The sequence below is a fragment of the Cyanistes caeruleus genome, chromosome 3 (assembly GCF_971803275.1).
Source record: "Cyanistes caeruleus chromosome 3, bCyaCae1.hap1.1, whole genome shotgun sequence".
Lineage (NCBI taxonomy): Eukaryota > Metazoa > Chordata > Aves > Passeriformes > Paridae > Cyanistes > Cyanistes caeruleus.
In genome coordinates this window covers 28,131,503-28,158,553 of record NC_141703.1, presented here as the reverse complement: position 1 = coordinate 28,158,553, position 27,051 = coordinate 28,131,503, and the positions used below count along the sequence as shown (strand labels likewise).

At 36.7% G+C, this 27,051-nt stretch overlaps 1 protein-coding gene across 5 annotated transcripts in view; it reads left to right on the top strand.

Annotated features, from left to right (window-relative positions):
• The window catches only part of NCK2 (NCK adaptor protein 2), a 120,436-nt gene that overhangs the window by 42,100 nt on the left and 51,285 nt on the right, over positions 1–27,051 (top strand). For all 5 annotated transcript variants that reach the window (XR_015284286.1, XM_086880333.1, XM_086880330.1 and 2 more), the window contains exon 3: positions 10,976–11,217. Coding sequence is in view for 4 of the 5 variants with exons in the window: in XM_086880333.1 (XP_086736459.1) it covers positions 10,992–11,217 (226 nt within the window). In the remaining variant the exon portion in view is untranslated. The remainder of the gene's footprint in view (positions 1–10,975; positions 11,218–27,051) is intronic.

Below are 27,051 nucleotides of genomic sequence, written 5' to 3'. Positions count from 1 at the left end.
TCTTTCAACAAATAAAAATCAGCAAAGATGACAATTCACATTCCTTGTGTTTTCTGGTAAATATATGATAAAAGGGCATGAAAAGATATATAGTCTTCAAGATATGGGGAAATAGCTTCTTCCAAACATACTCTCTGAGATGAAACAGTAAAAATCATCTCTTTACAAAAATCCTCTCTCTTAGTGTTGTTTTTTGGGATTTTTACTCGGTCTCTAGAAGGATGCCAGTATTGTCTATTAATCTTTGTCCTGTTTTCTGAATGACATACAGATACACATTTGTTAAAAATGACACATGTCCCAAACAAACTGAAACATATTAGTTTGGTTTTCTTAATCCCTTAAGGTTGTCATCCCATATCTATGGAAAGATTTGAGCTAGGTTTTTCTGACAAGCTCTTTACCTTGTCTGTTGGTGACTATACTAAGCTTAGTTAAAGATGTGATGAAGTGTTTTCTCTGTAATTTCTGTTACTATCGCTATCTATCTTGTAAGCATAGGTAAGTTGTAAGGCTTGTAGCTAGTACTGTGTAGCTGTAACATGAGCTGCTCTAATACCAGCTTGTTCCTGTAGAATACCAGCTTTTTGTCCTTTGAAATAGAACTTTAAATTTAAATCATCTGTCAGAAGCTGAAAATGAACACTGCCTACTTTATAGCAGGGATACTGTTCCAAAAAAGGCTATAGAAATATCCTTTTCAAGTAAAATATCAAAAGAATTTTAAAAAGCTCAGCTTCCTGAAACAGCAGAGTGCTTATCACATAAATAGAAAAGATCATACTTATATTATGTGTTTTAAAGTCTGCCACATTGATTAAGCATTTGTATCTTGAACTGCACCAGATGAGGAAATTTTGTGGTATAGCAGTATTACTAACGAAAATCTTAAAAAATATTGAATTGGAAGGATTAGCTTGTGTGAAAGTTACAACATGAAACAAGAATGAATAGCACATAAAATTAGAGTGGAATTGCATGATTAATAGGCCAGAACTCAGATTTGTGTTCTTGTGATGTTGCAGCAGCCTGCCTTATAACAGTTTGGATGGCTTTCTCTTTGTACCACCAGAGAGTTAGCAGTCTAAAAGTATCCACTGCTTTGTGTAGGATCATAGAATATTTTGGGTTGGAAGGGACTTCTAAAGGATCATCTAGTTCAACCCCTTCTGTAGTGGGGAAGGACATGGTCAAGTATATCAGGTTGCTCAGTTTCCTATCTAATCTGACCTTGAATATTGCCAGGGATGGAGCATCTGGGCAAGATATTCCACCACTCTCATTTTTAAAAAATATTTCTTCCTTATTCTAAAGCTATTTAGCTAGCTATTTAGCTAGTCTAAATCTACTGTCTTCTATCTTAAAACCATTATCCCTTGTCCTATCCCAACAGGCCCTGCTACAAAGTCTGTCTCCATCTTTCTTAGAGGCCCCTTTTAAGTACTGGAAGATTCTATAAGGTCATCTCTTCTCCAGGCTGAACAACCCCACCTCTCTGAGCCTATCTTCACAGAAGAGGTGTTCCAGCCCACTGATCATCTTGGTGGCCCTCTTTTGGACCTGCTCCAACATGTCTTTCTTTGCTGAGGGCCCCAGATCTGGATGCAGCACTCTGGGTGTGCACTCAATAGAGCAGAGGGGCAGAATCACCTTTGACCTGCTGGCGTGATGCATCCCGAGATGCAGTTTGCTTTCTGGGCTGCAATTGGACGTTGCTGGGCCATGTCAAGGCTTTCATCTACCAGTGCTCCATAGTCCTTCTCTATAGATTTGCTCTCAATCCCTGCATCCCCCAGCCTGTACTGATACGGAGTTCCTTGACCCAGGCAGACCACCTTGTACTTGCACTTTTTGAACCTCCTCCAGTGCCCATCGGCCCAGTTCTTGAGCTTGTCCATGTCCCTCTGGATGGCATTCTATCCTTCAGTTTTGTCAACCATAGTCTGGTGTATGTAGTATATTGGTCTATATGTATAGTATATTTGGTGTATGTGTAGACTTGCTAAGGATGGGCTCAATTCTCCCATCTGTGTCACTGATGAAGACATTGAACAGTGCTGGTGCCAGTATGGACTCCACTTGCCACTGATCTCCATTCAGACACTGAGCCATTGATCAATGTCCAAATACCCTCTGGATGTGACCAGCCAGCCAGTTCCTCATCCACTGAGTAATCTATACATCAAATCCATATCTCTCCAATGCAGAGAGAAGGATGTTGTGGGGAACTGTGCCAAAGGCCTTACTGAAGTCCAGACAGACAACATCTGTAGCCTTTCCCTTATCCACAGCTGTACTCACTCCATCAGAGAAGGCCACTCAGTTGTTCAGGTAGGGATTGCATTTGATGAAGCCACTTTTTCATTAACCATTAGCAATTTTATTCCTATTTGATATTTTCCAAAGTCTTTTGTTGTGTTTCTTCTTGCAACTTTTGACATTGTATGCCTCAAATTATGAAGCTGTATTAGTCTGAATAATGGGCAGCTGTGAGTGTGAGGTGACTTTGGCTTTCAAGAAAGGAAAAAAAAAAGTGAGGTGGAAAATTGCCCTCACTGCATTCATTGTGCTTGGCAGTCTCTTCTTTTGAGGACGTCCCTGTCAGTCTTGTACTACAGACACTTGTGCTGCACCTTCCTGCTGGAGTGGAACTTGGAGAGCTGGAAAAACCTACGGACATCAGATACTGACATCACTAAGAACCTGGAGTGCAAGCAAAACATAAATGGGTCTTGCTGAGGAGATACAGCCTTTTTGTTTAAAACTATTCCTTTTTCTTAAATGTTGAGTTTACAGTTTAAGAGGTCATTTGAAGCAGTCCCTGCTTGCTTATTTCACCTGAGCAGGCTCATTAATGTGATAGACATAATGAAAAGTTTGGATGAGAATTTTTTTTACAAACATACTTTTTGACATTCTTAGATAAACACACAAATATTTCATTTTTGTTGAATGGTAAAATGCTGTACTGACTCCTTAGCAGGAAGGATGTCTGGGTGTTTCTGACATGTATTTTCCTATTTCTTTGTCTGTCTTTTTAAAAGGCTTCTGAGCCACTTACAAGACAAAAAACCAGGCTTAAACTCTGTGCACTATTGGAGCTATACAGAAATTCGTTACCACTAAACTAGTCTTGAGGTTTCCTGTTTGTAGTTGTTCTGCAATGTGAGATACAAGGCACTAGCACATAGCTGCAGCTGTATTAGAGATTGGGATATCAGATATGTTGTGGGGCTGGGAGAGGCCAACCTTGCCTAGCAGCTGTCAAAGGCATTTATCTGCAGCAAACCCCAGCCCTCACCACTGTGCCCGTAAACAGTGGCAGGCCACACCAAGGGGGACAGGGTCTGAGGTGTCTAGGTAGCGAGGTGAAGTTAGTTAGTACACCTCTAAATTACTGGGTAATTATGAATGATCCTTCACTTTTTTTGGAGATATACCACCTGGTTATGTTAACGAGAAGTATCATCTAAAAACCTCATCCTGTAGAAGGGGACTGTGGCAGGGCTGTCCTGCCTGGGTGCACGGGCTGTAGCGCCTCTGGTGCCATGATGTGTTGCACTGGCCTGGATCATCCTCACTCTTTCATCTATAATTATGTCCTTCTGGTTGGTTGGTTGGTTGTTGTTTTTTTTTTAAATTTTTTCCCCCTAACTTGAAAGGAAACCAAGCACTTTTTGCACTGTAGAGCAAATGTCCTGGTGCTGCCAGAAAAGCTCACAACGCCAATTGAGCCTACCATTGAGTCATTGCTACATTGTGGCTGGGGCTGTCCCTCAGGTGATGGTTAAATCTGTCCAGCTTGAGCAGATGGGTAGAGCTAACCCAGCCTCTGAAAAGAAGTGGGGGGGAAAAAGAAAACAGTGACTAGCTAAAACTGTAATAGCTTTGTGGATATTTCTGATATCTTAAGATGCATTTGAGCATTAAAAGTGTCTTAATTTTTCTAATTATTTTTGTATGCTAATTAATGACAAAGAAGAAAACGGTTGCATCTGTAAAATAATCCCATATGTAGAAATACATACTAAACTTCTTTTCCTGCGTCATGTGCAATCAACTGAATATTCTGTCTAATTCTGTACTTATTCTTTTGCTAATATTTAAATTATTCCAATGCAGTTTTAGTACCTTTTCTTTGTTCTTGATGAGCTGAAATTTACTTCTTTCAGTTTGCATTTCTGGACTTGAGCATATTGCTGAACTTTCCCTTTCCATTAAAAGGACCAGAGAGAGGGGACAGAGAAAACCCCTAGAGCTTTTTACCTCACTTTTTTAACAGGTCATTGTTTTAATCAGTTCTTCTTTTGTAAACGCTGAATTGTGAGAGTAGGTTGCAGATTGTAATAAAATATTCATCCTTTGCAGTGGATTCATTTATTTACATCTTGTTCACATTTATTTTTTACAGCCTTCCACTCATCTTTGCTTTCAGCTTTGGAAAACCAACCCCCTAAAATACAGACAGCAGCATCTATTGATTGCGACTGTGCCTTCAGTTTGCACATCAAAGTAAATTAGATAATAATGACTTGCACTTACTTAGCTATCACTTTTAGTTCTGTAATCAATGCATCCTAATGAGACCTAATAGTGAAATACCCCAAATTAATTGCCAAGGTTGTACTAAAATAGTCAGTTATTTTAGGTTGCCTGGGTGTGGGGGTCTTTTTTGATCAGATATCACTCTGACACCCTAGAACCACATAGATGGGTGATGAATCCTTGTTCACTATGGCTATTTAGTTAACTTCCTTTAAAAGAGAGAGAGAGAGAGAGAGAGAGTAGTCTTCCAGTAATTTTTGATGCAGTGGCCTCTTTCTGATAAAATGTGTCTCTTGGGGTGGGTTGACACACATTATATGAAGTATGGAAGTGTTAAGCTGCAAAAGCAGTTAGACAAAGTGGCCTTTATGTGATCCATCTCTATTTGTCCAAGCACCAGCAAATAGCCAAGTAACAAAGCATGGAAAGGGTTTTACTGGTAATAACAAAGATTGTAATTAAAACAACTGGTTATAAATTGGGTCAGTTTCTTTACTCTTCTTAAACCTCTGCATTTTGAGATTTCCTTATCACAGTCATTAGAAATATGTCTTCTTTGGTTTGGGTTAACTTTGGCCTTTGAATGAAGGACATTATATTTTCCTGTTTCTTCAAACATGTTCCACTGGAAATAGCTGAAAGTATATCCAAAAGATGTATTCTTTTTTCACAAATGTTTATTTTGAATTCACATTACTGGTTCTTTTTAATGCCTTCTGAGTTCTGTCTTTGTCTTAGTGTTTTACTTGTCCTCAAGAACTGAATGAAACAATTTCAAATGTAAAGATGTGTTTTTTTGAAATCTTTCTATATGTCAAAACTATTCATCTAGGCTGGTGTAAGAAAACTAACCACACACCCACACATGCGATAAAGGAAAAAACTGTAGGTAAAAACAAAACTTCAAATTTCCTGAAACTGTAGGCAAGCTAACCAGAGATGGCATCATCATAAACAAGAAAGCTTCAGATTTAGAGTGTACTTCAGATGAAGTGATCTAATAGAAGTTATTAAGAATACAGTAAGCACATCCAGGTACCATGAAACAGGTCTGTATGAACACAGATTTCTTTTAAAATTTATTTTCTGCAACTAGATTACCTTAGAGGACCAAATATTACCTATTTGCCATAGTTTATGAAAGATTAACTGGGTGGGCACCAGATAGCCAGCCTGTCAGCAACAAATGCTGCATGGTTCAAAACATTCTGATTTTTCAGAGTTTAGGGACAGGAGGAGAGGTTATTCAGCCTTCAAATCTTAGCGAAAACCATGATACATCATTAGTTAGTTTTCTGTTCTTCCCATGTAATTAACTAGATATCATATAGTAATTATATTTTACTTAATACTGTATAGCAATTAGGTGTTTTATGTACATCAGTGTCATGTAAAAGCTTCTGTATCAATTCGGTCCCTTTCTTTCAGTGTGTCTTAGGAAGACATCCAATTCCAGAACAGCCTATTATATCAATTGGCACTGCCTATTATTAGAATTTTTGCTTGTTCCCTTGGTGAGGGATTAAATTTCAAGCATTACTGTCAGTCATTTTTCAGTCGTGTTCATTTTTGCAAAACAAATTGTGAACAAGGAAAGCAACTGCTTCCTTTCTCACTGCATCTTTGCACTGTCCTAACTAACCCTGCCATAACTATGAGCCTTCCTCTTGAGGGCCAGAAAAGATGCTGCTTTTCTACCCACTGGACCAGGGCATTAAACTAGTCATAGTCTTAACTTTTGTCAGTCTACAGGAGAAGATATCAGTTCAGGTGGCATGCTGATAAAGAGTCCTTTCCTATTTGTCATTTGTGGGAGAAATATATTAGTCCTGTATGGGGAGGGAGAGAGGGTGAGTATTGAAATCCCAGCCTGATAAAAAGAGAATGGGATCTGCGTAACAATTCTTTGTACTTGGCTATTTAAAATGACAACAACTGAATAAATCTTTCACATGGAGAATCACTAGTAGATTTACAAGCTTATTGGAGCAAATTCTCTTAAGTTCCTCTATGTTTAAGTTTCCATCATCTCAAATATTGCTTACATAGTTCAGTTTTAAGCATGTCTTAAAAATGGTGTGTTTCTTTGTTTAGTGTTTTTTCCTGTCATTGCTAAGTTGTTGGATTGTTGATAGTTTTGAACATAACCTTTCTCTTTCTGGACTTTGATCTCATAAAGTCATACAGAAGCTACAGTACTAGATATTCCACCAATGTCTGCATTTTTTCTGCCATATGGTTAGTTGATGTTCCTCATTTGTATGAGCAGACTTTCAGTACAGCTGTAACTATCTTGACTTTGGCTGAGTTTTTGTTCATTGCCTTCTTGGCTGGGCAATTTTTCAGTTTTTGCCCTCTGTCTCAAGGACAATTTTGTGTAGAAAAATTTTCATGTGTGCTTCTGCAGTAGGGCAGCTTCCACTGAAGACAGGACTTCCTTTCCTATCAGAACCTAAGCTGAAGGGAAGTAATAAACTTGTTGAAAATACATGAGCTCAGTCTAAACTGTATTAGTTTTAACATTTCAGCAAAAATACAGTGTCGGTAAAATAAATTAGTTTTTTTAAGACTGATAGCAGTGAAGGAATTTCTGGATTAAAAGGAGTTGTGTATTGGTATTATAAGAATTACCATTTGAAGGTCTGCATTGTGGAGTTCTATTTACTCTCATTTAATGTGGTGTCTTCGTTTCTGGTTGTTTTTGGTTTTTAAGTTTGGGGGTTGGATTGCCATGAAAGTAAAACAAATGACAACTTGATATGGTAAGGTGAAAGCCAGGGTCATGTGAAAATATTGTATGGAGGATAGACTGTTTCATTGAATGGACTGTATGGAGGAAAGATGGTTACAGCTCCTTGCAGAAGTATTTCAAAGCTTTTCACTGGTGCTTTTTAATGTGTGGAATGTTGTTCTGTCAGGTAGGAGAAGACAACTCAGTATTTCAGTGCTAGAACTTTTGAGCTTTTTGAGAAGGAACTTTGCAGAAAGTTGTACACTTTTAGCAGTAATGGATTTTCATTTTCCTGATGTGAAGGAAACTTACGTTGCCTTTAAAATCTTTAGGAACTGTGGTATCTTTTATTTTGCAGTATGTAAGCAGTATACTGAAGAAATCTCATGCTTTGAGTCCATGTCAAGTTTTTCAAGTACTCTCAGATGCTTTGGGAGGCTGTGTTATTGTGTTTTCTTTTCGTTTTCCCCCAAATCTCGTTATGTTGTCTGCTTATAATCTTTTATTTGACACATGGCTATGTTGGAGAAGCATTTCAAAACTATTACTTCTACAACCCTCCTTCTGGGAAACAAATGTGTATTTACATACTAGGAAATCTTAACTCTGCAGATGCCACAGGAAGAGCCATATTGTCCTTGATGGAGATAGTCTAATGATGTAATCATAAGAAAATAATTTTAAGAACTTTAATGTATTTCCCCACATTAAAAAAAACAAAACAAAACAGTCAAACAACCCCAAAACACAAAACAAAATTTGCTCCCCCCAAAAGAATAAATCTAAAACTGAAAAAAATAACCCAACACAACTGAATTGTACACACATGTATACAGCTTTAAATGGACAAATGTTTAGCTGCAATTACATTATGCATTTTGACTCTAAATCCTGTCTCCCCTTGGGAAGGAAAGCTTGTGTCACTAAACATTTAGTAAAACTTGGACTACTTTACTGAAAAGGGTTATGTGTGAGTATGGTGCTCAGGAAGCTTGGCTTCTCTATATCTGAATATTTCTGCCAAAATTGCATCATGCAAGGGGTCTGCTTATGAAATGACATCATTTCTCAGGCATAGTGACAGTTTTGCATGTCTGCACTAATGGGAATTTACGAAATCAAGTAGGTTTGAGCACCCTGTCCTGGTGAGTTTGAGAGGACTACAGCTGATGTTGTCAGCCCTGGTAAATAGTTTCTTCCTGTGCTTCTGACCTTGCCCAACACTGCCCATCATGGAAAGACGTGATGACTCTTAAAATAGAGGTCAGTTCAAATCCTTTTTTTCTTCTGAGGTATAGAAAGAGTTTAATAGTTTTCCACCAGTCATTACTCAAATACTATTCCTAATGTGGGGTTTTTTAAATTATTAATATGGTGTAATACTGGTCATTTGAACGTGCCTATATTGTGAAAACAACCTTTTTCAGACGGGGAGCCTATGTAGTGGCAAAATCAACCAGCTGCATTGATGATGTCCTATTTCTTCACGTTCTCCATGTCCCCAGGAATAGTAAGAATTGACCATTTTACAATTGCTGAGATAAAATAAACCAACCTAAATTGGAGAGATAGATTATATTGACAGCACCAGCTTCCAGAACTTGTTTGATTGCAGTCCCCTGTGGCTACATCAGCTTATCGACCTGTAGGCTCTCTGTCCATTTTATGTCGGTCAGAAAGCAGGGCAGTTTATTGGAGACTGAGGTCCAAAGTTCAGACTCTTCTCTGTCATTGTCAGATGGGATTATTATTTTAGGGGGGGAAAAATGGTTGAACGGTTACTGATTTATTTCTTGTAAAACTGTCAGTTCCACTGCGTAAGTCACAGCCTGTTAAAGCTGTGCTTCTCAGTTATTCGAGGCATCATAGCTCCTTTTTAAATTCATCTTGGGGACCTCAGCCGTGCAAATGCATATTTGAATAATGTTTTAATTGTTGTTATGTTCTTTCTGGTTTTTGATTGGAAAATGCGTACTTAAACCTGTTCAACTCAGCTTCAGATTTTCAAAAATCATGTCCTGCCTTGGCCATGAGGGGTGATTTTGCTGGTGCTTGGCAGAGCTTTGGTGTCAGATAGTTTAGCAACCATAGCTCAGGCCTATATTATGTTCTCCTAGAAACAAAATTCATGATAAGAGGAGACTATTAATTTATAGTAGGGTCCACTATTATGTTTTATGATTATAGATTAAATAATGAAAGCACTTCTTTTTCCTAGAATAGATAAGCTGAGTTGCCTGGCATGCAGTTTTCACAGTTTGTACTGTAGCTAAAGGGGGAAGTGTGTTGTGGTTTTGTGTGTATTTAGACTGCAGAAGGAACCCTTTTGGAATATAGGTGATAAAACTGACATGCTGAACAGAATTTCTGAATGAAGTTTAGTTTTTGATTACCTTTCTGTCACATAAAAACTACTAGGTGTCGGAGAAGATAGAGTTGTGGACTTCCAAGACCTAGGAAACAAAGTCTAATATTACAGAATTTTTTGGGCATTAATAGTTTGAAGTATTTTTACACTTTTTCTACTAGTATGTAGTTTAAATGAAATCTACACCTTTTATATAAAAAAACCCCAAATCTGCTACATTGATTTTCAGATATGTTCTCACCTCCTACTCCTTCTGTCCTCCTCCACTTCCCTCTCCCCCAACCCCCATGGCAATAACTAGAATATTTTAGGTGACTGCTGAGAATTTAGAAGGTAAAATCAACGTGTCTCAGTTGGTGTTATAACATATTTGAATGTCATTGGTACTAGCATTGGACTTTTCCTTGCACACTATTGTGCTGCTTCACATTGTTCCTGGTAATTGCTGGGATGTGTAGGAAAACGTGGAGGCATGCGGCTGTCTTTGTGCAGCTGACAAATAGCTTTGAAAAAGATCATTGTTCTTACACATAAGTGAGAGAAAGACATCTCATTCAGTCTTAATGGAACTCTGGATGTATTTCAGGTAGGGAAAAAATGAAATCCAGTGGGTGCTCTTTTCTACCCTGCTGACTAATGCCTGGTGCAGGACTGTGCTGAGCTGGGATCTTCCTGGGAACAAAGCAGGAGTGAAGACTCTTGAAGGCAGTTTTGTGCTGCCTGCACCAAACGGTGAACAAAGGCTTCCTAAAGACAGTACCCTCTTATTGATGGCAAATTTCCCTGCTGGGTTGCATTACTACTTGAATTATTTCTTAACTTTCTACTAAATAAAAATGGACAACTTTGTTTAAATGCAGAAATCTTATATATGTGATATTAGTATGAGGATGCGGAACTAGTGCAGAAGGAAGATACGATGTTTAGAATGCTGCTATTTTATATTTTTTCTCAGATCAGAACTTGGAATGCCGCATGTGGGATACTTTTATAATGCTATACCCAAAAATTAAACAGATTTTATAAATAAGCTTCTGTTAATATATATCCATATAATATTTTATATACATTCTGAGATAGTGAATGTAACACATTATGACTAGAATTCACTGTCAAGATGTTGCCTTATTTTTGTGGCTGAAGACCCAAGCAAAGTCATTATGACTTCCCTTCTTTTTTAAAGAGGGCTTTCCCTATATGGCATCCTCATTTTGCCCTAACCTTTTTCTTGCTTATTTTAGAAGAATTCAAAGGATAAAATGAGTTAGAATTTTATGAATTATAAGAATTATATAATTTACTGAGGATCATGTTTTAATATTTTGTTGCAGAAGGACTCCATGAAAGATGACAGAAGAAGTTATTGTTATTGCAAAGTGGGATTACACTGCACAGCAGGACCAAGAACTTGACATCAAGAAAAATGAGCGTCTTTGGCTATTAGATGATTCTAAAACATGGTGGAGGGTAAGAAACGCGGCCAACAAAACGGGATATGTGCCATCAAATTATGTGGAGCGAAAAAACAGCTTGAAGAAAGGTTCTCTGGTTAAAAATCTAAAAGACACATTGGGTAAGTCCTTTTGTATTTTGGAATAAATTTAGTAGACTTGATGAATTGGGAATGTAATATGGATATAAATATCTTTAACATGCTTGTTTTTTAACCTGTTTGGATTGTCTTTTTGCTTAGTTTGAGGTGACATGATGGATAGATGATTGAGGGAGGGAGAGACAGAGAGTAGGTGTGGGTGGAGAATCATGTGTAAAAATCTGTAATGTGTTTTCTTGCATCACATCCAGAAGAAAAAGATGATACTTTTGTTCCAGTTTGTCAAAGGTTGTGTATTTTCAGTGGCTGAAGAGCTGTGGATTTCATACACATATCAACTGCTGAATCCTCTCCTTTCATGCCAAGTCCTCTCACTTTAAAGATGAAGGATGTAAACTGGATTATTCAGCATAGGTATCACAGCCAAAGCTAAATCACTTCATGAATGGGATTTTACACTGTGGCTATGTACAGAGCCAGGGGTTAAGTTTCTGTGGTCTGAGATACTCTGTCAAATTTCAAGTCCTTAAATATGTATTCTATTTTATATTTGCACATAAAGTCTTCACAACAGTATCTCATACATATAAAATAACCTAGCTTTGAAAATTTTTTTGTGTATTTCAAAGTCTATTTGAAATTCAAGTGAAATATTGGGTTTTTTTCTCTTTGATTTTTAAAGACTGATTAAGAATGGCTTTGCATACAGCTAGAAAAGCTTAAAACATAGTGATAAATTGTTGTTTTATGCCAGGAAAACCTACTAGTGATATTTTAGGATGTTGTGAATAAAACAGAAACAGGCACATTGATAGTGTTTTGAGGGGTTTTCTTTAGCTTCTGTTTTGGTTTTTTTGTCTGTTTTATGAGCTCTTTCATAGAGAAAATTTGTTCTGTTGCAGACTGCTGTACAAAATGACGCTTCAATAGAAAAGTTAGGATTAAGGATTGGATTTATTAGAAAGTTAAAAGGTTCACTTAAAAATAACATGGCGATATCTTATGTGGAATTAGCCTGTGCCAGTGGCCAATGTTGTTTCTAACAGGTTTGTTTCTTAGTCACTCCTTCATTACTATGTCTTTCACTGCTGAGCTGACATAAAGTATGTGGAAATTGGGGACTAGAGGATGGGTGGCAGGCAAACAAGGTTATCATAAAATTTAACATGGTAATGTTTAGTACCCGAGTCCTTTCTACAGATGGTCTTGGAATATACTGATTACAGTGCCAGGAAATGCAATTATGCCTTTTCAAATATTTGTGTGGTTAAAATCAAGGTCCCAGTTGTGCCATTAAGCTCCTTTTATATAGATTTATGTTGTTTAAAACATAAATATAATGTATGTATTTTGATTGAAAGTTACCTTGGGAAAGGATTGCAGTCCTTTTGTAATAATATTTCAAGTGTTCATGTAAAATGTGGGCAGTACTTGCTTGCTGTAAACACATTTTTATTTATGTCCAACTGAAATCTATTTAAGTGAAGGAATGTGTCCTAGCCTATGTATGTGTGTTTATTTTTTTGGGTGTTGTGTTTTTGGTGGTGGTTTGTTTGTTTGTTTTTGTCTTAACAAAGCTGCATGGTTCAGGTTGCTTCCCTTCACTCTGGTGGTGAATGATGAAAAGGTATGAGAAAAAAGCTTGGTGGTTTCATGGCTGAGCCATCCTTAGGTGTCACATCTTGCAAGCCTCAGCCCTTTGCTCGCACCTGCATGGGTTTCTAAGTTCTGAAGCACTGTTATGACAAGTTATCCATTCCCTGTTCCCTTTCTAATGGTTTTGTCTGGGTGTTTGTTCAGCTGAGGCAGAAAGTGCCTAATGATGGAGTCTGGCTTTTTGTGTGCTGTGACCACACTTACCTGGTGAGCATCCAGAGTGTAAAGTACCTCTCATGCTCTTCTAAGCTCATGCATCCTGTGACAGTGAGAAACAGCCTAAGTCATACCTACCTCTCAAATGGACTCAGAATATTCTTAACATCCACCCAAAAGTGCCAGTGCTTGAGAGTATTCTTTAATAGTTCAGTTGCTGTGAACTCCTTACCATAATGAAGCATGTATGTGCTGTGCCCCACGTATCTATACAACTTTTTTTAACCTTTCCTGAATCAGAGTCCTGAACTAAACTATAGTCTTTAAGCCTTTCCTGTCTTACTGTACAGTAATTTCCCATTCAGAGCAAGCAGAGCATGTGTCCTTCCTTAGAGGATCCATTGTTTTGAGAGGCCATCAAAAATCCACTCCTTCTTTTTAAACAAAGGCTTGCAAATTGCAAGACTGATGCTTCATCTAGTGAAACAGCTTTTGAAAGTTTTGCTTCACCAGTGAAGAAAGTTCTTAAGTTCTTTTTATACAAAAATGTCTAATGTATCATCACGCCTCCCTCTCCAAGGATCACAAGAAAATTCTCATTAAAATGCATCCTAACCCAGCACAGTTGGGAATGGTGGTCATGAGTATTTAGTCCTTAAACCAAATCTGTTTCCAACTTCGATCTTGAAGCTACTGCCAAAATACCAGTTACTGAACTTAAAAAAAACCTAACAAAGTGTCACTTAATAGTCTGTCAATAATAAATCATGAATCTTGTGAAATCTCAGGAGGGAAACAGCAGACTCATAGCTGTTTCCAGTGACGTACCCACACCCCCTTTCATACTTGTGTCACTCAAGCAAATGGTTGTTCCCATGGAAATGCACTTTTCCCTGCCTCTTTGTTAATAGATTGAATTTCTTGTGTTAAAAAATAATTCATCTGAAAGAATTATTATAATGCAAATGATGTCATGGTTTGTCTATGTGATTACCTGTAGCTATCTGCCACTCTTGTGCTTATTGGCAGTAATTACCGGTACTTGATTTATATTTTTATATTCAATAAATATGAAAAGTGCCAGCCATAGTTCAAATTGTGGCAGACCCCATAGGAGCTGTAACTAATTAATAGTTCCCCTCGTTTGCTGTTGAAGGTGCATCAACTAATAGTTGTTCATCTTTGGCAGTCTGTGTTCTAATGAAACTTTATGCCACCAGTTATGTTGGTGTCTTGTACACAAAAACCAAAGTACACCATGAAAGTTTGCTATCTTTTGGAAGTGAGCTTTTATCAGGAAAACTTACAATCTCATCAGAAAATTAAGTCATGCCTGTTTGATGCTAAAATCTAATTTTCCCAGAACTGTTGACTGTCATTAATTATATCTCAACCCTTGAATATTTTATTAATAGAGTCCTGTCAGCTTTACTGTTTTTTGCTTGGGGTTGGTGGAAGGTTAATGGACATATGGGTACCTAGAAGAGGCAGCTTGATGTTTTAAAATATCAGCTCATTTTTAGCAATGTCTTAAAGGCTTCTTGAATTTCCATTTTATTTCAGTATTTTTTTGGAAAAAAAAAAATCAAATAAAGTGCGTTCAGAGGCAGCTCTCCTAAATGTGTTGGGTGCTTATTAAAATGCTGATTAACGCTTGTTTAGCATATGTTCATTAAATCAGCTCCTTGTAGACTGAAAAACAGCACACCCAAAATCTCAAATGACCCCCAATAATTTCTGAAGAGATACTTTAGAATCATCCTACATCTTTTTACAAAACAATAGCCTTTTCTGCACCATTCACTTTGTCTTTGCCTTTTTCAGGGCTTACTCTATCCAATTGTATCTTCTTTTAGTCCTAACATCAGGGAATTTTCCATAACTTTTAGCATTCGTTAAATTACTTGGAGAAACTTTGAGTCTTGTAATTCTTCAATTAATGGATGTCTGGTTTTTTAATTTTTCTGTTTAATATATACTACTTTTGTCTTAAATCTCTTTCTTGAGTGAGGTCTAATGAATACTCAGCTACAATGGCCTAGTTTTAATTCTGGAAATATAGTGTACAGGGCACCTATTGAGTATTTTGAATGATTCATCTTCTCATTCCCTTTTTTGTCTTAACTGAGTGATACTGCAGGTAAAAAGTTAATGGCAATTTGGCCATTTTCAAATTGCTATCTTTTGTTTGCTCATATTGAATGAAATCTGATAATTATCACTATTTTTAAGGCAAAATCCAGCTTCCGTGCCTGTGATTAAAATTTCATCTTCATTCATTATAATGAAGTTTAAAATACTTTCCTTTTACAGTATTTCTTTTGTGGAGAGGGTATTCTCCATACATTTTGAATGAGTCTTACTAAGCAAGAGACCTCCAGCATGCATCTTTTAAACTGTAATTTTCTGTAATATAATTCTTCCCATGTGCTGGGGGGCGGAAAGGAATTCCCATTTCCATTTGGTTGGAGTGGGTGTTTGCCAGCACCACCCCCGGAGCTGCCTCTGAGTGCAACTCCACGGGTTTCCCCTTCTGCAGCAAAGATGGTCTATGCCTGCTGGCTCATCTCTGTCATGCCGAACAGAAACCTTATCTGAAGGAAGCCAAAATAATTGAGAAGTCAGTTGTTTGTGTACTCAGAATAAAACCTCTACATTTTTTCCATCCCTTTGCAAGTCATTTTCCTGGCAGCAGCATAACTCCCCAGGCAGCAGCATGCCATGAGTGACTGAGGCATGTGATCCAGCAGCAGGGTGCCATTTTCATGGGAATCCATGATTTTCTGAATGTTACTGCCTTTGCTTCACAACCAGCACTGCATGTAGGCTTTTCTTACAGGTTTCTGGTCTTCTTCCCTTCAGTGAACAGCTACATAAGCAACCTTGAAGACATTTCCACTCTGCTCTTGGTGTGGGTTTTTGAACAGATGCCCTGCCCTGTAATTAATAAAACGTGTATTGAAAAGGAGATTGGACACCAAGAATACAGGAGAAGTGATTGAAAATCTGTAGGAGCAGGAGAAACAGATGCGTTTGGGTGGTGATGGCGAGTAACTGTAACCATGATAACATTTCACAGACATGTCTGAGTTGCATGAGAGACTTTTTAAACAGCTACTTTATTAAGCTTCTGGAGGTCTGCAAAACTTTTCAGTAACTTTTTAGTTTTAATTCACTCAGTGTGCCAGATTTGGAATGTAAGAATTGCCAAGTGAAATGTAATGTAGTGAAACCAGTTCTTGCTTGCATCAGTGTTTCCTAGCAGGTTATTTCAGAAGAGTTACGGGCTTCCAGGAGTATTTCCTGTGTTTGTCAACCCTGTGGTGCATGTCTACTTGGGTCAGTCAGTAGATCTGCAGCAGTCCCTGAGCGCCATATAGACTGATACTTCCAGGAATCAACAGTTTTAGATCTCTCTCCTCTCCCCAGTTATTTTTATGAAAATGCTGGGGTTTTTTTTCAAATTTATAACTTCATATTTTCCTATTTGAGAGCTACTTAGTACCACTTTTTCAGTGCTCATTTGGAAATTGACAGGGAAGTTAGCGTTTTTTTCTTTGCAGAGTCACTCCCTAGTAAGAAGCAGAAATGAGGAATTGGTCATTCTTTAATGCAATAGAAAACTGTTCCTCTTTACTGTTGGTTAAGAGGTTTGGTGTACTTCCTTTTTACATATAAGTATTTCAATTTAGATTTAAACAATTACCATCATAGTTCTGTATAACATGGTTATGAAATCTCATTCTCCAATTAAATTATCAACCTAAGTTCTAGTATGTGTGTGTATGTGTGTTATTGGCCTTTATTTTCTTTTTTTTTTGCTTGTTTGGCTTGCTTTTGAGGAAGTTTTATTTTTAAAAATATCTTAGTGATCCGATTTTGGTAGTTGTGATGTGATATGTGTGGCAGATTTAATGGCATAAGGTGGTATTTTGACATTCATCAGGTTGCTTCTAAATCTTGTTTCAAGTATTGAAATTTGATTACTAAAGTCTTTAACTGGTGAAAGTTACTTACATGACTCTAACATGGGTTTTAGCTGAATATTTTCCCGTTCTTCCACACTAATTTTTAAAAGTGTAATCATAAGAAGTATGCACAGAATTTTTGGCACAGTCAGAGCACTAAACTGAGCCTTCAGTACTCTTTGTTTGATGAATTTTCTTGTTTACCAGTGACCTGAGCCACATTTGCAAGATCACAGAAAACACATTAAATTCGTAATAGAACCAAGTACCAGTTTGGAAATATTTCTGTTAGTTTATAATTAGTTACTTCCAATTGTAGTCTTCTCTGGACATCATAAGGGTATAAAATTTTTTACAGAGTGAAAGAATGGTGGAAATAAAAATAAAAATGGTATCACTATATATTTCTGTATAGCACAGCCTCTTAAGCCTTATACAGCTTATGTTAACAAGAGCAGCAAGATGAACAGAAGCTGTTTTAATCTCTTTAGAACTTCAAGCTTCCAGTGTTTTTGACCTTCCTTGTCACAGACCTGTAAGAAATGCTATTCTTTCCATTCAAAGGCCAGCATTTAATAAAGTTGATTTAAAAAAATAACTAACTTCTTAAAGTATATAGCTATTTTTCAAATAATTTATCACATATAAAAAATCCTAAGAAGGAATTATATGAAGTTTTCGTTTAGCCAAACATCTCTAGCTGAAATTAGTGATAAAATCAACCCCCATATAGGAAGTCAGTAAAAATAAAATTATTTTTTCTGTGTCACTTATTGTTGCTTTGAAGCTTTCAAGCTTGTCAGAAAATGTGGGCATGACAGTAGTGGCATGTCTGTCGTGCCTCTTGGGGAATAGGATAAGGGTAAGTCATCTCTTTAAAGGAGTTGGCACACAGGAATTTTAAGTTCAAATTTAAGGAGAGGAAGTAGTGGAAGTGTTTATATACAACACAAATTCTTGCTTAATTTCCTAGAATCCTAGAATAGCTCATTTCATGGTTGAATTTATTCAGCAGAAGCACTTTTTCTCTGTTGTGCTTCATCCTGATTTGTAGTTGCATTGCTTAAGGTAAGCATGTTTGTTTGTGAGACAGTGTGGCAACGGTGGTGACTTGGCCAGTGATGGGACTGTGGAGAACATGGTTTTGTGGTAGTGAGAGAAGTGATAGGAACTCCTTTTAGGTGTGGTGTCTTTAGTTTCGGGGGAAAAATAAGCTGGAACAACTGCATTTCCTCCATGTTCACAGTAATAATAGATGATTGTGGTTACATAGATTGCTGAGAAAGGAGAAATGGAAGATGTTCACAATGATTTCAAACACAGGGAAGAGATTTCTTCCATTCCCATCTAGAGCGTGTGGAGTAAGGTGCTGGCAGTGCTGATGCCACTGGAGTGGCGGCAGATGATTTGTATGAATGAATGCTTTTTTTTTGATGAATGAAATGCTTTGCTGCTTTCTGGAAATATACCTGCCTCACAATCATCATTAAAACCTAGACTTAGTTAAAGTAGCCATTTTCACTTCATTAATGATCTTAGAAGATGATGGAGACATACTCAATAGCAGTAGTTTTTCATATGGAAAATGACGGAAGAACATACTGGTGACAGGGGAGGGTCTGCCTTCTCACTATCAATTAGATACATAATTGCAAAAAGTATATTAATTTGACTAATTAGTGTTACTATAAAACACTAAAATACTTATCTAGAATGCAAAACAAACTCATGAATTTGTGGTTTTGGAACTGTTGTACACCTGCAAACATTTAAATGATTTTAATATGCTTATCAACTATGTCCACTGAAAGTAATATTAAAGGAGTCCAAGTCTCTGCTTGGTAGAATTAAAATCTGATTTTCTAAAAAATGGTGCAGAATAATGCTTCTTTTATTGCTTGATAAGAGTTTCTCTGCTGGATGTATGCACCAGGCCCTTTATCTGCTCCAAAATGAAAAGCCAAAAGCAACAATGAATGCAGAACCTTGAAGCTTGTTGCAGTGCTAGCTTGAAATAGTTCAGAAGTTTGCTTTTTTCAGTTTAAAATTGTATATATTGTATTCTGTTGAAGTTTTAGCTTTATTGGGGCAGATTATTTATTGGGGTAGATACTTTAAAGGATGTGCTGCTTTAAGAATTTAAAAGAAATATATAATGGAAGCCATGATGTGTGCTAACTTTCAGCAGATTTTTTTCCACTGTGATGGATGCAGTAAAATGTTGCAAGGCTGAAGGCATAAAGAAATCTTCCTAATTTTAATCTATACTGAGTAAATGAATTTGTTCATTGTATTAGAAGTTTTATCTAATAGGTGTACTTTTTTCCCTTTCCCATGCAGAATGTCTGTGTGTGCTTGGAGATACATCGATATTTACAGATCAAAGAACAAGCCTTTATTTTATTCATAATTATATGTGAAAGATAAAAGGAGCACCTTAACACAGTGTGGCTGTGTGTACTGATGTCTTCGGTATTATTTCCCTCAATTGTCACCTTACAGGACCCTTGTTTTTGCCCCTCTCTGAGCCAGTTAGGTTTCAGCCTGTAATGTCTGGCCTTAAAGCAAACCCAAAAATTAGCTCCCAAGGTAGTTTCAAAGGTAGTTTCACATCTCAGTATTAAAGAGAGTCACTCCATTGCCAGTAGCTCTTCCTACGCCCTGTTCCAGCTATGGAGGCAAACTTTTACTTTCTTCTTAGCATTAAAAGTTTGTATCTGAACCCTCAACTCTTTTGATGTTTCATTTTTTTACATAGAATAAAATATTTTAAGAATTCTTCTAATTATGTCTCTTCTTCTGAACCAGTGAAAATAGAGTACTTTTTTTTCCACACACTGTCTAGTACTGGAGGTTCCTGGGAGAACTGAAGTTGGCTGAGGCAGCAGAACTGGGGCTGCAGTGTGGGTCACTGCATTGCACCTATCTGCCTGGGCTGTGCTTTCTCCATAAGCACATGTTTATATGGGTACATGTGTTCGTGTGCTGTGCATACTGTCCTCCCCTTTGGCTTCATGTCCTAGCACATGAAGGTGGTAGCAGAGAGAAGAAACAGGTGACAATAGCTGAGGTGTTAAAGGGATTGTGTACCTTGATTGGTGTGTGGAGCTGGGTCACCGTTCTAAAGACCAAACTAAGGGAAAAGTCAGTAGCCTCTGTATGTACTCTGAGGGACACCATTTTCCAATTACAGTGACTCAAAGGACAAGAAGTTTTTCAACACATAGGTGGCAGTGGCTGTTCTTTCTCCCACCTTAGAATTCTTTTCCTTCAGATGTGGCTATTTCCTTCAATATGCAGCCTTAAGTAATTATTTCACTTATTACTGGATGAATCTCTCCCTTTCTTTTTTTTTGTGGCCTTGGGCTGTCTTGAGATTTAATATTTTTAGATATTAAAACTTTTTAAGTAATAATTTATTTCTTTTTCTTTTTCTCTACGTGTTTTCACTTGGGTTCTGTTGCTTTCTGTTTCTCAGGTTTTCTGAAGACCTGAACGATAGGTGGCTATTCTGTGACACGTTCTCACTCCATGCGAACAGAATTTGTAAATTAGTGTTCACATCAAAAGAAACTGGGTTTTGTCTTGGAATGTGTAAGGAAAGGTTTCATTCCATTTTCTGAGTCTCAAAAGTGTTTTGTTTTGTGGAGTCTGTCCATAATGCATGGAGTGTATGTAGATGTGAAGGACAAAGCTTCAGTGTTGGAGAGAATGCCCACCTCTGTTGTTTTGAAGGGAAAGGTTCCAGCACAGATGGCTTTTTTTGGGAGTTGCTTCAGTGGTGAATGTGATTGTTTACTGACAGGTTTGTTTTGTGGGCTCAGCAAGTTCATTTGGATGGACACCTCTCTTAATGGCTGGTCAGCTTGGACAGGTGGACATTTAAGGGTGATCTTTCTATTAGATGACTATTTGTAGCTGTATTTTGCACTAGAAATTGATTTAAGACTTAGGGTTAAATCTTAATTGTATGCAATCATTGCCATCACTCCTGTTTGTAGTGTTTGGGGTTTTAAAAATTAAAGGAATGGAAAGTGAAAGAAAAAAGAAAGGAAAAATGTATTTTGAAGTGGTGGAAACATCATTATTTTCTATAGGGCTCTACCAGTTTACTAACCAACCTGTAAGATATTTTTTTAATTGTTCATTCAGGAAATGGTTCTTCAGAACAGGAGATAATTGTATTACTTTACTATTACTCTATAGTTATTGAGTGTAAATCTGCAGAAGAAATTCTGGTTTGTGTGTGAGTTCCTGGGTTTTATGTTTTGGCTGTGAGGACTAAACCTCAGAGAAGATGAGCTGTTTTGTTAAGTGAGCCATTTCATCCTGTTACTTCCCCTTCAGAGACAGAGAGGCCTGTCTTTGTGTGTGTAATTGCAAATAACCTGAGAGCCCTTGATTAATGAAGCTATGTGCATTGAAATTCAGAGAGGAAGGTAGTACAGAAAAGATGATACTTAGTTTGCTTTCCCCTTCCTAAAAGGAGCTTGCAAACTGCAAAAAACTACAGTATCAATGACTGGCTTCTAAGGATTTTTGACGATTCTTAAGAGAAAATGTAGTCAACATCTTGTATTTTCTTGTAGCATTTATTTAATGTTGGAAAACATTAGTATGGTATAACATGGGCATTCTGACCTTATGGTAGAACTACTAAGGTGTTTCATCGTGCTTGGAATTGGTATGGGTCAACTGGAGTAAAACACAGTAAGCTCAAAGGGTAGATCTGTTGTACTTCAGGAGGGTCTGTCTTGAGCTTTCTGATGCTGAGATACTGCCCTTGAGTCAGTATTTGGATCATTGTCTTCCAAAGCATTTCTTAGAGCTGAGGGGCTGTATAATTGCTGCTTTGTAGTTTCTCTCTTCAGGTTTGGGCTTGGTGATCCAAATTTCAATCTCTATCTGTAACATCTGTTACATCTTTGCTTTTCAGATACAGAATTGAGAGTAAATTTGAGCATACAAGAAGTAAAATTACAAAGTTGGAACTATACTTACGTGTGTTTAAAATAGAATAATTTCATCTCAGTTATTTGGAAGGGTCTTTAAATTGGAGGGTTGTCATCTTGCATTGAGGGTAGTCTATTTTGGACTTGCTGTATTTTATTTTCTCTAATTTCTTTTTAATTGAGTGGGTTAGTGTTAGGAAGTCAAATTTGTATCCTGAGCTGTCCTGTGCACTCCTTTTACTTCATACAAATGTGAGATATCTAAATATAAATCATCTTTCCACCAAGTGCTGGAAGGGAAGAGGGTACACAAACTATGACGTACTTCTTGAGGGACAGGAGTATGCATTGAGGTAGACAATTTGGAGCGTCTCACACATATTAGTGATTTTTTTTGCCAATGTCCTCTGTTAGTGTTTGTGAAGGAGAGGCAAACCAGTGTAGCTTTCCTCTCTACATCAAGGGAACAGAAGGCAATGAGAAGTCCTACATGGCTACTGTGCCTTCTCCCCACACTATAGATATGTTCTTAGAATATAGGGCTGCCTTAGATTTAAGGTATATTCTCTTATCGGGTTATATTCTCTTATCAGGACATCTTTCAAAAGCAAGATAGCATTATTTATAAGATTACAAATCAGGTGAAAATGTTTTTATTTGTGTTTGAAACCAGAGACCACATATTTAAAGCAAGCAAGCTTCAATTTAAATATGTAGAGATCATTTGGAATGGTAGGTCTTGAGAAACCCCATTCATTTTATATGTCTTCTGAGAACAAGGCAGGTGTTTTCCTGTTTTCCTGTTGTATTGAGGAATTAAAATCCCAAGACCATTTAAATTTGCTTAGTGAGTCTTCTATATCATTTTGCCACTGGGGTGAGAACATACATGAGGCAGTTTATGGAAGCATCCAGAGGGTGCATTTGTCTCTGTCCACATATGTCCCTATAATTGAATCTTTATAATTTTAACCTTTTGCTCTAAAATGATCCGGGTAAAGAAAACTCAGTACCTGATACTGGAATTTGAGTGTACCTTTCCTAATCACAAATAGGCATGTGTAGCACAGTGTAAATTACAAGAATTGGTGCAGTAGTTGGTTTTAATATAGTTGTTAAATTGATTTCTTTATGGAAGCTTCCAGACCAAATAGTGTTTGATGCATGGAAAACTTGGACACTGATTTTTCCTGTATTTGAAAAGCAGTGATAAAGCAGCCTGGTTGTTGAAATGTCACATTTTCACTTTGACATTTAGAGAAGAGTTTCCATTTTCTGATTTGTTCTAGTGTGGCTTTTTTTTTTATATTGAGCTTCTTAGAGGAGATACGAAAAGTCATTAATTGAGCTGTAAAGCTTCATTTCTGTATCACAAGTGCAGCTGAAGATTTCTGGAATTTATAGCAGTGTCCTTTAAAGAGTGCTGTTGATGGATATGTTGCTTCTAAAACACTGACTATCCCATATGGATCTTAGCCTTTGAACATTTTCTTGGAAACTGTACATGTAGGTGGAAGGGGAGAAGGAGTGGGAGGTTGCAGTCCGAAAATGTGCAGAAATGTTTGATTTTTTTCTTTCTGTGTAACAGAAGAAACTTTGATTGCTGAATTCCTTTGTAATAAAGAAGCAAAGACAAGTTAATTTGAAATTATAAAAGTAATAATAAATAAACAAAACTACATGAATGTCTGATCTGAATGTTCCAGTTGACAAGAAGTTGTGTTTAGCTCTGTACTGAGTGAACGAATTACTTAATTTACATTGCATTATGGTGGTTTTTTTTCTGAAGAGTTTTCCTGAACAGTTAATTACTTCTTTCGTAATAAAATTTTTAGTTTATTTAAAAACAAACACTAAACACTTTGCACTCTTATTAAATGTATACATTAATATACAGTATAATTCACTGTCATAGTATTCAGAGATGAATAACTTTTTGTTAGAATACACAAGAAAAATCATTTTAAGTATCTTAAAATTGACTAAAATGTCAAAATATGACTTTTAAATAAAAATTAATTTTGAGAAATTTGCTTGATCCTGTTCCATCTAATAGAAAACACTAGGTTACTAAACTGAATGAAAATTTCTGGTTGCCTTGTCTTTGAATATTTTTAAAACAAGGGGAGTTGTAAAATTTGATTTAATGTTTACAGGAACTAAAACATATCTCAATTTCAGCTGAAATTCATTTCTTAACTTCTATATAACTCTGAAACTAGCAGCAATATATATTTTTTTTTCCCCCTCTGGGTATTTGTATTGTCTTCCTCAGATTTATCAGCCTCAAACTTGTTTATCTTGAATCCTTCAACTCTTTAATGGAAGTCATCTTAAAATACTATAACAAGGTTAAATTTCTCAGCACTCTGGAGTGCTTTTTTTCAGTTTGGATTGTAATTGGGTTATTTTTAAAGAACAAAACCCATTGCTATAAAAAAATTGTTAAAATGAAAATATTTCCATTAAAATTGTACTGTACTCATGTTCTTTGTGCAGTTTCTATTACGTTATGGCTTTCTTTGGGTTTTTTATAGCCATAAAGCAAGTGGTACTGTTAAAAGCATTTTACTCTAGAGAGAGGGTGCCTAAATTAAAATGCATTAAAATTAGTATGAAAAATTTAACAAGTGGTTGCATTGTTGTTCTAAGGTATTTTTTGTTGTGGTGGTATCTTTTGCTTGTTTGTTTGGTTTTGGTTTTTTGTTTGTTTGTTTTTTGTTTTTGTTTTGTTTTGTAGGGTTTTTGCTTGTCTGGTTTGGTGGGGGTTTTTTGGGTGTTTTTTATTTCTTTTTTTTTGTTTTTTTTTTATTCAGAGGATAATGGTCAGTAATATTTTAAAAAGTTGAGTTTCTGGGCAGTTAATATTTCCCATAAAAGATATTTTCTTAATTATTTTTCCTATATATACATTTTCATGTACATATATATATATATACACACACGCACAAAATATTCATGTGAAGTTTCAAACCCATTATTTTAACTGTGTGTGGGTGAGTTGTGGGTGCACATGTATCCTTTTCAGCTCTAGGATCAGTTTCTGTGCTTTGGTATTCTAGTTTTTTTAATTGAGAAAAAAGCTTGTTGTACTTGTAAATAGACTATGAAAGAGAGTACCTGTTGGTATTTGATGAACTATTAATTCAAGATAGCTCTTTGATGACTCTTATCTTGCTCAAGTCACTTTTTGGCCAATTTACAGCTTTGCAGTAATATATAATAACTGATCAAAAACTAATTTTAGACATAAAGGTTTGAATACATTATAGGAAAATTAGTTCCAACTTGTTGTGATAAAAAATCTATTAAGATATGTAAATATGGCAGTAGATGAAAATGTGCAAATAGTTGGCTTTCTAATTGCCATGGAGAGAACTAACAGCTTTACTCAGCAGCATCCATTTTTATATTTCCAGCTGCCTATTTAGACTTAAAACTAGCTTCTCCAGCATTGATACAGGATATTTGAAGAACACCATTTAATAGAACTCTAGTCCCTTAAAGAGGAAGTAGTTTTCAAAACTCGGTTGTATTGAGACACAGTTGTTGGTTTTGCAGTGTATTTTATAGTTTATAGGTCACTTTTGGAGGAGAGTGTCCTTCCTTAATTTTTCTTGATATTTGAATAAGAAGCTATTGGAGGATTCTGAAGGAGTTGTATCTGTTGTATTCAGTAGTATTTGGTTTTTTTAACTGAGTTCTGAATTGATGAATTCAGATGTTTTGGACATTTAGTATTGCTCTTAGGATTTCTCAAAGCAATAGTTTTCTTGTATTACAATGTTTTTCTGAAAGGGTTTTTGGGTTTTTTTATCCTGTGATTTTGATGTGCAGGTAAGCTGCAAAAAATATCTTTCCTCATCATTTGTATATTAAAATTATGTATTAAAATCAGAGAAGAGGTGGGTTGGGACAATTCAGATGACACTGATGACTTGCCAACAATTACTCAGAAACTCATTTGATACTGAATAATTTATTTTTCTTTTATGGAAGAGGGAGAAATACAAAAGACAGGAATATCAAATCAACTTGAGAAAAAGTCAGGTATCAAATCTACGTAAAATTCCTTTAAAAAAGAAACGCAACTGTATTTAGTCTAAAGTTAAGCTACGAGATTTTACAAATTTAAGTAGCAGTGTTGGGAAGGGGATGCTAGAGAATTTGACTGCAAATACCTTTAATGTTTGGTTCATGTTATTCTTAAGCAGAACTTAATAACTGTGAGTCTGAATAAGCCTGTGGAGATATTCTTTCATCTCTGGGGATGATCAAATGCAGTTAAAATACAAAATGTGGTCATTCATCAGTTTCAGATAAGGATACCAGCTTGCAGGAACATGGAAGGACTTGTCAAATAAAACTTCATAAAATCAGTTGTCTTTTTTGTAAATAGCCTTTTTCTAGTAAAGATAGGATGGAATGTTAAACCATAATTAGCAAATGGAATATAAACTTATACTAGCGGCAAAAAAAACCCTTTGTATGGAAGTGTTACGTATGTGTTTGATAAGATATGTTTTAAATATAGTTAAACTTGTTTATCCTGTGAACCAATTTTCATAGAGGTTGTAGCTCTGCAGCCTTGTTTCAGTGCCATCAGTGAAAGCAGCAGAGAGAGAGAAATCCTTTTGATTTTAGTAGGAGAAGGCTGGGCAGTTGGGGCATCTGTGCTGACAGGCAGCCAAGCTTTGGCCCAGGAGTGTGGCCAGCATGGCAGGAGACACTGTCCCAGCATCAGGCCAGAGGAGATCGACCAGAGGGAAATTCCACCACTTTGAGCTTTGAGGCTTAGGGGAACTCAAGACATTTCCTTTGGATGTGAGGTGGGAAGGCTGGAAATGCTGTGGGGAGATGGAATTGGAGATGCAAACTTGAGGACCTTATAGGTACAATGGAAGGGCTGTCTCGGGGACAAGCTGGTAATAAAGGGGTGCTTGCACAATGGAAACTTAAGTGACAGGAAGCAAATTCACAGGAAACTGGTCTTCAGCCTGCTGCTCAGAAAACAAGCTATTCTTTAGAGCCACAGCTGAGCTAGGAAAGGAAGACAGCACGTAATGACGCGACAGGCACGTTTCTGAGTTTCCTAGCACTAATTGGGGCCAGAGGATTTCTTT